Genomic DNA, 11,558 nt, shown 5'->3' on the forward strand with positions numbered 1-11,558 from the left:
TTAAAATTAAATCTGGTCTTTTAATCATTGAAAAAATATGTACATATAAATTTTCCACAAGACAAAACAGGTCAAGTACACAAGCTAGAACGGTTTTGACGCTAAAGCACTGAGAGGACATCCGCTAGAAGCGAGCGTATGCACTCCTCTGTGGAGCAGGCTGAGCTCCACTCTGCTGCAGCTGATGACGGAGCTGCTGGGAGTAAGGATCCTCCAGGGATTTGACTGACACCGTCGTCTTGGGCCCGGTCTTCCACTCGATGCCACTCTCATCCACCACAGAGGCCTCCACAGTGACGGCGTGAGTGCCCAAGATGGAGAAATTTAGCAAGAACTGGGTGCTGAAGTAGTCGTTGTGCGGTTCTACCCGCTGCTCGATCTCATTAGTTTTAGTGTCGAGTGGAATCTAAAAAGGGAAAAAACAAGACAAATTAGGGAGTCGTCATCATCAGAGCAGCAACACAAACAACAAATGGGAGTACAAATGTCAGAACTAGCGTTATCTGTGGATTAACACAGTATGTCGCTGTGTTTGCGCTCCTTATACAGGTTAAGAATACCAGGTATGAGCTTCAATACATGGATCAAAGAGAAATATACTCATGAGAATATACGGTATAATAATAGCCCAGGAGAATGGAGTTCAGATTTCAATATGATTTTCAAATATTTGCATTTCCCTAACTGTCTGAGCAGTAACCAAAGACGAAGGCAAACACCCAATACCTTGTAGTCAGGTCCTGTCTTGCTCTGGAGGACTGAAGTGACATTGAGACAGACAGACTGGATTTTCCTGAAGAGTCCTGGCGTCGTACCATGCTGCACCACCCCCTCCACCTTTAGAGTGAGCTGCTGGCTGCTCTGCACTGGGATCGGTTCACTCGGCGTTCGTGGGGAAGGAGAGAGCGCGAGCTGAAAAAAAAAAAAAAAGAAGATGTACATGGGTCAGCCTTAACAGAGCTAAAGAAAGACTGCCGTATATAGCTGCAACTGTACTGTATGTTCCTTTGCACTGTACGTTGAAACAGCTTTACGGGAGTTTGCCAAAAGGTTGATCTTCATATGGTCATATAAATGCATCAGAGTTATGAGGGTGTGGCTTTCTCATTCTTTGTTTTGTTAATGAAGTGATGATTAACAATCAAAGGCATTCTGTACACTTATGTTGTCCTGAGGATATGTAAATCTAATAAAACTACAAAGAGGAAGTTGTAAAGTGTACCGCATGTATTTCTCTAATGAAGAGATAAATCATATCCCTCATACATTAGTAATACACACATTTACTTAGTAGTACATAGAAAGTAGTACAGTGAGCTCTCGATCATTTTTAATGTCTTACATCCGGTTTGGCATCTACACTTGGGAATTGGGACGTACGTTGTTTTGTACTTTTCTAATTAAAGTAATTTAAAAAAGAGTTACTGTACCTTAATGCTTGTTGACTGGAGCTTTTGGAAGAAATACCTCTGGAAAGACAGCGGGACCTTGAGCAAAGCTATGACAGCATCACAGAGACAACCTGTATGCTGCAAATCAATAACAGAAAATACGTTGTTTGTCATTTAAAAAAATAATAATTTTCAGGTTAAAGTCTTGTTGAGATTAAAATACATAACATCAAAAGGCCAAGATGTCTGTGTGGACAATATCCAGTTAAGACGCATATACAGGTATAAGTGAGTCCAAAACTCTCTAAAATAAAGTACTAAATAAATCAAAAACAAACCCCAAAGAAAACAAGAATAAGCGTGGCAGCAGAAAAAGTGTTAACTCAAATACACTACATACATTATACTAGGTAACAGCAGAGCATTTGTCGGTCATTTGCCAATCTGGACACCATGCAGCTAAATTGTTAGCCTAAGTAACTTACAAGGTATTCTAGTAATCTTACCAGGTGCGAAACAGGAGGGTGTTTCTTGGTGAGGCCCTCCACTTCCTCCAACACACGACTGAAGACTGACATCATCAATCGCTCATATTCACTCTCTGTCTGGACCGACCCCAGAGTGCCATACTCCTGAAAACTAGATTACAGAAATAGAGAGAGAGACACAATCTGTTACAAACGTCTGCCAGGAGAATGCCTTCGGGCAATGTGTGTTATGGCGAAGCATTACGGTGTCATCTACGTCACAAAAATATACATCCATACATCATACTGTAGTTGGTTAATGCATGATTGCATTCTTTGACATTCAATATGATGCATTTAAACTACGGTGACATTTTTCCTCACATTTTACTGGCAGTCTACCACAGAGAATATACCTTTTCTCTTATGTCAAAGCAGAGAAAATCCTCTAAGCCATGTTAATTAATTAAAAGGCAGAAATAATTTTACTATACAGCAATTTTCTCATAATCTAGACTAAATTCAATGTTTAAATTTCTCCTAAACACCAAACAAACTCATTCACATTGTTCTACCTTTGTGGACTACAACAGCTCTCACCTGGCTGCCTGTGGGTCCAGTATCAGCGCTTCTATAACATGGGAGACAAGCAAACAGCTCTGTTGTTGTCTGAGCAGTCGACAGTTAAAGGAAAATGGCTGACATTGAAGAAAGAAGACATTACAGCAGAGAAACGAGGGTTGTCAAAAAAGGCAAAAGTGCGATGGGACTGAGGCACGTTTGAGGATACAGCTCCACATTGCGAAGGGTGGCATAATCAGCGTCAAACGACGACTGGTGTAAGTCAGCGTAGCGAGCTGCGAGACTTCTGAACTCATCCATGCATACCTTCATCTGGGAAAAAGAAAAACGCTGATGAGTAGCTACATTTGTACACCTTGGCCATTAACCATCTCATTTCCTCACATTAAGTATAGGTCCTGATTAATAATATGTGTCAAAACCTCCCCTACACGTTCACAAAGTGATGCCATCTAGCAATATGGTGAGTATATGGTGTGCTACGGCATGTTACAACACGACTACCTGTTGCCCTGGAAAAAGGACCCCTTTCCTGCAGGTGGAGACCGACTGTACCTACCACCCTGTAAGTGTTTTACCTGCATGGCGATGCGGCCGCACCGCTGCAGGTCATTGCCTGAGGTGAGGGCGATGGTGGTGGCAATGGCGGGAGGAGGGCTGGTTTTCAAGCTGTTGCAGGTACAAATCAGCTGTGACAGGGCTTGCAGGGTGTCGATCCGCAGCTTGATGAACTCACACTGGAATGTAAGCGGACTCAGGGGAGTGCTGGCAGCCTGGAGGGAGGGATTAATCAGATAACAGCACATGAACACTACAGCTAAAGACTGACACAGGTCTCATTGAGTTGACACCTCACAAGTTAGGATCACGTATTAGGTGACTTAGTCCATTAACAATTTAGGATGCCGTGAAATCAGCTTCCATGGCAAGACTCTCCAGTCGGAGCATGAGCAGCTAAGCGTCTTGGTGAAGTAGGAGGAATTGTACTCATGTTTTTTGACAAGCAAGATGCCTGAAAGATTACTGACTGTGAGGGAAGCAATGCCCTTTTGGTAGGAACGCAGGGCCTCGGCGATGGCGCTCATGGCTCCACTGTAGTCTCGGTCTTCCACATGACTCAGGCACTGCTCTGCCTTGGAAAACTCCTTCAGGCTGTTCAGCCAGAAGTAGAAGTGCTCGGATGCTACACGGGTCCGCAGACTCTGGTACAGCTCGCTGGAGAACTCGTGGCATCCCTGCAGATTAATGATAATTTTTCATTGTTTCAGGTGAATTATTTGGCAGCACTATGGCTGAATCTCATTTCTCTGTCTTCCCCCTTCCCCTTCCCCCTAGCCCTTCGTCTTACCCCTTGCCCTTGTCCCTCAAAACCGAGTGGTAAGGGGTAGGGGTGAAAACATACCCCTATCAAATGAGACACCACTTGGTTACGGTTACGTCATCATACATACTTAGGTCTGTTTGCAATAAACATTTGTATACACACACTGCATGGTGTGTTCTACAGCTGTTTCAGTTATCACGGTTTTGAATGTCATTGATGTTCAGAAACACTTTTTGTTAACAAAAAGCTGTCTTTATTGCCCAATAAAGTAAACATAACAGGCAAAAACATTATATAAAAATATATATTACAGAACCATTATCAACTATTAGAACCATAACTTACATGTCACACGCATAAAAAAGGCACTCAAATGTATAAAACAAAAAAAAGACACACAAGACCACAAACAGAAAAAACTACAGCTACTCTGAAATTCCAGACCACAGTCTGATGCCTGTTGGCGAGTAACCTTTCCCTCCAACCCCATTGCTTTCATTAGTGTCCTGTATCATGTCTGTGGCTTCTTCAGCTCTTGACACCTTTTAATGTAAACAAATAAATGCTTCTTCTGCCTAGGAAGACCTTTACCAGTTCTACAAAAGACTTAAGGTTTAAGCCATTTTATAGTACAGTTCTGGTTATGTACAAGCAGAAGAGATTACCATGCGTGAGGCTTGTCGTGCGATGCGGTACACCGTCCAGCCATTAGCAACATTCTCCAGCTGCTGTTGGATGACAGTCTTCACTTCGGCTGACAGAGACGACTGGCTAGCAACAAAAATCACTGTTGCCAAGGAAACCTGCAGCAATCACATCGGGAGAGATGAGTGTTATGAGCTGAATGCAATGTCATCTAACATAGTTGTGGGTTAGCAGTAATGCACAGACAAAAAAAACTAAACAAGTTCTATTTCTAATTGAAAACCGGTTTGCAGAACATAGATACAACACATTTACTACTTAATTGTCATGTAAATGCTGTTGTGGGTCTCCTGTGCCTGTGCTTAAAACATAAAAGCTACACTTAAAGCTTTAATTTACTGTCTAAACAGCAGCTGACTCATGCACAGGCTCTCACCAGAAGTTCTTGCTGCTTGTCAGTGGAGGAGTGACTGGCCACTCTGTAGAGGTCCACCAGATCTCCCAGCATGCCGTCGCCCAACACCGGCAGGTGGCTGGCGATGGCTGCCAGAGCGTGGCACATGAGAACACGAGAGGAGTCACAGGATAAGTGGAGCTGGCCGAGCAGGAATTCCACCACCGATTGGCTGAGATGGGGTCGATTTTTCAGCAGTTTGACCAATGAGGTGAGGGCTGTCTAGGGTTGAAACAAAAATGGACGTTTAAGGATTGGTATTATTAAGCCATAATGGGGATGAGGGTTGGTTGACGGTAAACACCCTCCTCCTGGTAATCAATCATAATTACATACATTTCCAGGAGGTGGATGGCAGTGAGTTAGATGATGTAGGTAAGGTGTGCTGGTATTATGGCCATCAGTGTTAGATAAAGTCGTAACAATTAAGCTTTACTGAGCAATGCTCCCAAAATAATTTTACCCTCGTTAGTTGCAATCATTTGTCCAACAGATATTAAAGATGGACGCCACATTTATTATTGCTTTGGTATCAGATAACACAAATGTAAACACAGTTTGGATACATTTTTCAGTCAAAATACTGCATCCTAAATGCCTCACAATAGAAGAAGAAATCTTTATTTGTCACACTCACTCACACACACACACACACACACACACACACACACACACACACACACACACACACACACACAATGTGCAGTGAATGTGTTCCCTGCATTTAACACATTCTAACTAATTACTAGGCACTCAACTAGGCACTAGCAACTAGTATAAAGACCTTATACATTTAACAAAAAGAGGGCAATTTCTCTCCCATCCCGGAATGCTCTCCTCAGACCCTCCTCTGCAGCGCTGTGGAGGAAGGTCTGGCAATGCGAGACTAATGTTTTATAAACACAAGCAATCATACAACAACTTTGCCAGCTTAGGTAACAGGACAGTTTTCTACATTATGTGATACGACCACATTTGGGTTGGTACCAAATGAGGTTTGATTCCCAGCCCTATTCATCCAATCAACGCCATCTGCCTTGTGGTTATAACGTTGTCTTACTTTGAGTGTGGCCTGAGTGCTGGGGCTGCTGTCCTGACTGCAAAGCATCAAAAGGGACTCCACTCCCAAAACGGTGTCCTGCTCCAACTGTACTATATCTGAGGAGGAGAGATACAGCAACACTTAACCTTCGCACACAAGCGCAAACATCAGTGGGGTGAATGAGAGCTGAAGCCATTAATGAGCAATTGGCATTAGATGCATCGCTAACCCAAGGCATTACTTGTTGTAACTAACCTTTTTCTGGACAGGAAATGGCAATGTTTGAGAGCACTATCACCCCATGAGCAGCCACTGCCAGGTTGCTATGGTAACAACATTCTTGTGCCAGTTTAACCAGGTCAGTGAGCAGGGGGGGAACTGAAGAGCCACCTGAGAAGAATGTTTGAGAGGAAAACATCAGTTCAGCGTCATTCCCTTCTTCAGTGAATGAGAAATAATGGCAATGGAAACCTGCAATTAAATCCCAATTAAAATAAAATTCTTAAAGCTAGAGTGCGGAACTTTAACATATAAATAAATGTCTGTTACATTCAAGCACTTGACAAACGAGTTCACACAATGCTGATTAAGCCTATCACTGCCAGAAAAAAAACTCTGTATTTCTCAGTATACCGGAGTTGTAGTCTGGTTTCGGTCGTGTGGCACCAGAAGGACGCCTGAACAGCTTTTTGTCCTCAGAGCGAGTACTTTATTAACTCCCCAACAATATCAATCCATGAGCAGTACACGGTTCTGTTAACCAACCTCGCTCACTCACTTACAGTTCCTCACAGCATAGCACTGCTTATTCTGATTGGTTACACAGTATGTCAGTCTTCCTGTATTACCAAATACCTTGACAGGCAGGAAAGGGGGAGAGACTACAGTGACGCAGCATTAATATGCATCAGTGTTTGTGTAATTACTCTCACTGCCAGAGGGGGGAGTCATAAGTTTCGCACTCCAGCTTAAAAGAAATTCACAGTGTAACAAGAATGTTTTTGTTGTTTTTAAAAGCGAACTAAACCGGTCATATTATTGAAGTATTGCTTGATTGCAATTGTCCCCGAGAGGGTGGAGAGGACAGCCAACATCCCCAGCTTCAAACTGTTGTAAGGGCTGGTCAGGGCACATTCACACAGGGTCTGCAGAGATGAAACACAATCGATTACCTACAGATTTTAAACCATGAAGACGACCCTACAGTGCAACGGTCAGCCTCTGAAACACTACCTGAGTGTTTTCTCTGATCCAAAGGTGAGGCGCCTTTTTAGCCAGAAGCTTCAGGTCATTAGTTGCAAGTCTCTTCACAGCTTGTCTTGGGTCATCCTTCAGGTATTGAAGGAGGAGCTGCAACTGTACAGATAAGGAATCAATTAAAAAGTAATTTCAGTTAGTTATAATAGCAAAAAAGAGCTACGTCATTGACAGACAAACGTCAAAGATATACATTTCTATGTGTGAACCTACCATGACAGTATCTAACAAGTAACGATGAGCTACAGCTCTGTCATGGTACTACCTGCTTTGGGATATCGATGAGGGAGGAGGCAGCCAGCTGGGTGAAGGTGTGCAGGGTGACGATGACCATGGGGGTGGAGGGGTAAGAGTTGACTAGGTGCTGTAGAAGCTCTCTGCTGCTTGAGGCCAAGCTGGCGTCATGATGCATGTGCTGCAACATGGGGATCAACTTCAGCTTCAGTTCCACTGGAGTGTCTAAACCTGAGGTTAAGACATAGGAGGAATGAGAACTCTATAGACAAAACTAAATACGGCATACCAACAGCTGTCTGCTGAACAGTGATCTCTCTCTCTCTCTCTCTCTCTCTCTCTCTCTCTCTCTCTCTCTCTCTCTCTCTCTCTCTCTCTCTCTCTCTCTCTCTCTCTCTCTCTCTCTCTCTCTCTCTCTCTACATTCAGATACTTTTCTACAATACTTTCAGAGTTGTATGTTTATTTTGATTATTAAATGGACTGTATTCATTTTTGTGTGAGCTACAATGTTCACACTAACTACATGTTATTGTTCATTTGTTTAATAAAAGGTTTTAAAGGTTGTCTAACTTGTTAACTATGACATCCATGGATGCATTTACTATTAATCACCTGTTTTAGGCCTTGATTTGTTTTTATTTAAATTTTGGATAGTTGTTTGGAAGATTTGAAATATTCAAAACTTGAAAAAAAAAATGTTAATCCAGAGAGCTATTGTTTTTCTAAAAGTGATCTGTAACCTTTTTAATACTGGATAGAAAGATTTTTACCTTGAATCATCTCACTGACTTTGTTGCAAATCCCTGCTGCAAAGTCTCTGAAAACAGACCAAAGTTATGTTATACAAACCAGCATCCCATATATAGTATATGTACCACAGCTCAGGTAGAGCAAGAATTTTCCTTACTTTGACTGTGCAGAGAAGCTTGCAGCAGCAAATATGGCAGCCTCCACTTCTACGTTGTCATGAGAGTCCAAACTTTGGCGAATACTGTGGTGGGCATTCTTCCTGTCTGGGATGATGGAGGCCAAACTACCAAGCATCCTGAATAAACCCACAGGGAAATAGCTGTTTAAGCCTCGGATAAGCTGGCGAGCAAGCAACACTCATTCTTGTGGGACTGAAGAGGAGTACAACATTAGCAGATGTTGGTCTCTCCGTTCTAAATTGGAAATCCTGTGCCAACCAGCAAAAGATTAAATGTCCTTTTTATTTAGTACATTAAGCATTATTACCTCAGAGTGATGGCTCTGGCCACGGGGTCGTTGCTATGGATGACTGAAAACACCCTTTTAACAAATTCGTCCACATTGAGGATCTTTTCGAGATGTTTCTCACTCTGTTGAGTTACTTTCAGCACACAAAGGCGCAGAAAATTGTTCCTGAAATCAGAGAGACAAGCTTTTAGAAACAGAGATCGTTACCGCAATAAAACCAGTTTCACCAATCACACACCATAGACATGTTACTAATGATTACTTACTTTTAATTATATAATCTTTCAATAAATATATAGTATGTATGGTTTCCCCCAGTGTATTGCAAGCCTGGTGGACCACCAGGCCTAAACCACTGGGAATTATTGTTTAATGTATTTAATTTTTTATTTTAAACTACAGTTACATTTGGGTGGCTTGGTTGGAAAGTTAGACGTAGTCATATTTTTAAATCTTCAGTTAGCTTTTAGCAGTGACCTAATGTAGGGCTCTATGGAATCTGTCTTGTAACTTTAATAAATTCTTAATTTTGCAATTCTGTCCATGATTCTGTTATCATAGAAACTATTGGACTCTACATTAATGCGGCCATCAGTCTGTGACTGTGCGGAGTCGTGCCCTCGTTGAAAAACAAAACAACAAAAAAACGAAATCCCTTAAAAAAGGTACACTGTAGGAATTTCCCCCATCTAGCGGTGAAATTGTATTTTGCATTCAAACGAATAGTGCTCTCTAGCGCCTCGCTTTTTCAAATACGTGTTGCATATACGGTAGCCGTTATGTACCAAGAAGCTATGACAACATGTCTTCCAATTTTCGCTTTTTTGGCGAGGAGGATTCCTTCTCCTGTGGCTGGGCATAAGTATGATCCTCCATTATGAACTAAAGTGCAGTGCAGGCTTTCAAATTTGCCGGGGCAGTGACGAGCGCCTCTCACTGTTCTCCTTCTCAGCTGGTTTCAGTCACGTGACGCTGGCTCTGAACGAAAACGTGTTGTGGATTAGCTAGACAGGTAGGCTAGTGCTTTACGTCCCTCTCAGCGATTATAGTTTTTCAAAATGACGGAACAACACGGAAGCCTCCTTGGACTTGCCCGTCCAATGTAAATACAGATAAGAAATTCTTTGCTTACGAGGATAAGTCAGATCATTGGCAGAGGTCGTTTTACACCAATTAGGACATATTTATGAATGAAGACATTGATTTTAGCTAATAAAATACTTAAAACCCTACACAGTGTACCTTTAATACATGAAATGGATAAAACCAAGCAGCTGTAACCAGCAAACTTTGAGTAGTTTGACCTGACATGCACTCAGTTGTCAGTTTAAAAGGGTAAAATTACTTTTTTTACTAGGTAAAAGAAATGTTAGTGAAAGAAATACACCACCTCTGCATTAACTCCTTCCTTTATGAAAGCTATAATGTTTAGTTTTCGTTGAAACTGTTTTAGGTAGGAGTTGATTCAACTTTATGAACAATTTTCAGGATGTAGTTAGTTGTCCTGTTGAATTGTATTATGTATTATTGAGAGGTGTGTCTAACATTAAGATGTATTACTGTTGTAATCGTGTAAAAGACTATTACTTTTGATTAGGTATAACGAGCAAACTGACAGACAGTTGTCAGTTTACTAGCAATCATCAAAAACGGAGATAAGCTATCTTCAAAATTGTATTTAGTCAATGAGTCGTCTTAGTACCAAGTTATAAAGCAGCCATACCCAAGTCTAAAGATGTCTGCTAGCTTCAGAAATGCAGAATTGATGAGGATGGGAAAAGGGTACTTCTGGAAGAGTTTGGGGAAGAGCACCACAGCCTCACACTGCTCTCCCAGCTTTCCCGACCGCAACCCTGGAATTCAAGCTATTCAATTAATTTCACCGCTCACAACAAAACAGGTACATTTCATATATTCAGCAACATTTAGCAAAGCCGACGCAAGACACAACACACGGGGTCAGAAGACAACCAATGCTAATTTGCACGCTAGCTAGCTTACGCACCTTTGTCCAGCTCCATGAGAGCGGAATTGGCGTCGAGTTCTTGTTCGCCATAACAAGCCTCTGACAAGAATGAACGTGCAGTTGAAAGCGACATTTTTGTTTAGTTATTTTACTTGGGGGGGGGAAACACCTTGACAGCACCCATGAGCTGTTAGCATTTCATTGTACAGACGACGAGTACTCACAAACCAAGCATACAGCAATAATATTTCCGGTCTACAGCTTTGGTTTTCACAATAAAGCGCTCGTAAATTGTTACATTTTGAATTCTTCTTCTTCTTCCATTGATTATTATTATTTTTTTGTATATATCCAACCTTTATTTAACAAATTCAGGCCATTACAAAGGGAGTACCAAATACAGACTAGGTATCCAACTATGACAAAGAAGCAACTGAATTCTAAAAAAAGAAATAGAGGTGTAGTCCACAACCAATACTTGTATGATCTGTAACACATCCCCTGCTTGTTTAGTTTTTATACATTTCAAAGATTTCTTATAAATACGTAACTCATTCATGAACACACAAAATAAAGGTCTCACCTTCAAAAATCTACATTTGTGGATAAACTGTTTAGCTAAAATAATCAAGGTGTTATACATCTGGTCCCTTTTTTTTGTCCTCCATTAACACTCCCAATTTAACGTCCCCATAGCTCAAAGACGGTGCTTCTGAATTCTTTTCAGAAATCCAATTTCTGACCAAATCACATTACATTACATTACACTCAAAAAATAAATGTTCTTAAGGTTTCCATATCTGAATTACAAAAAGTACAATTATTCTCGTCAATGTTAAGTCTTTGTTTAAGAAACCTATTACATGGATATATATCATTCAACACTTTACAACTTTATATGTAGTAAACGATTCTTAGGTGAAATTTTACGGCTTAATATTTGTTACTTTTAAGATTGAATTTAGTTTAAAATAAT

The 11,558-nt window shown here is 41.2% G+C and overlaps 1 protein-coding gene across 1 annotated transcript; it reads right to left on the reverse strand.

Annotated features, from left to right (window-relative positions):
• On the reverse strand, positions 1 to 10,834 carry ints7 (integrator complex subunit 7). The gene is made up of 20 exons (XM_028604536.1): positions 10,622 to 10,834; positions 10,340 to 10,469; positions 8,635 to 8,781; positions 8,306 to 8,443; positions 8,169 to 8,215; positions 7,428 to 7,627; positions 7,139 to 7,261; positions 6,933 to 7,050; positions 6,161 to 6,295; positions 5,924 to 6,021; positions 4,846 to 5,085; positions 4,430 to 4,567; positions 3,469 to 3,675; positions 3,019 to 3,213; positions 2,649 to 2,752; positions 2,459 to 2,527; positions 1,898 to 2,030; positions 1,431 to 1,529; positions 727 to 912; positions 1 to 406 (listed from the first exon to the last, which is right to left on the reverse strand). The coding sequence occupies exons 1-20, from the start codon at positions 10,713 to 10,715 to the stop codon at positions 125 to 127; spliced, it is 2,883 nt and encodes a 960-aa protein (XP_028460337.1). The 5' UTR covers positions 10,716 to 10,834; the 3' UTR covers positions 1 to 124.
• Positions 10,835 to 11,558: the final 724 nt, after the last annotated feature.

This window comes from Perca flavescens, chromosome 18, assembly GCF_004354835.1.
Source record: "Perca flavescens isolate YP-PL-M2 chromosome 18, PFLA_1.0, whole genome shotgun sequence".
Lineage (NCBI taxonomy): Eukaryota > Metazoa > Chordata > Actinopteri > Perciformes > Percidae > Perca > Perca flavescens.

Excerpts from the sequence above, each read along its gene's own strand:
- ints7 (XM_028604536.1), bottom strand. The coding sequence starts at position 10,715 with ATGTCGCTTTCAACTGCACGTTCATTCTTGTCAGAGGCTTGTTATGGC. Across the intron at positions 913-1,430 it reads TCCAGTCAACAAGCATTAAG|CTCGCGCTCTCTCCTTCCCC; the intron begins GTACAGTAACTC and ends TTTTTTTTTCAG. Across the intron at positions 407-726 it reads AGACAGGACCTGACTACAAG|ATTCCACTCGACACTAAAAC; the intron begins GTATTGGGTGTT and ends TTCCCTTTTTAG.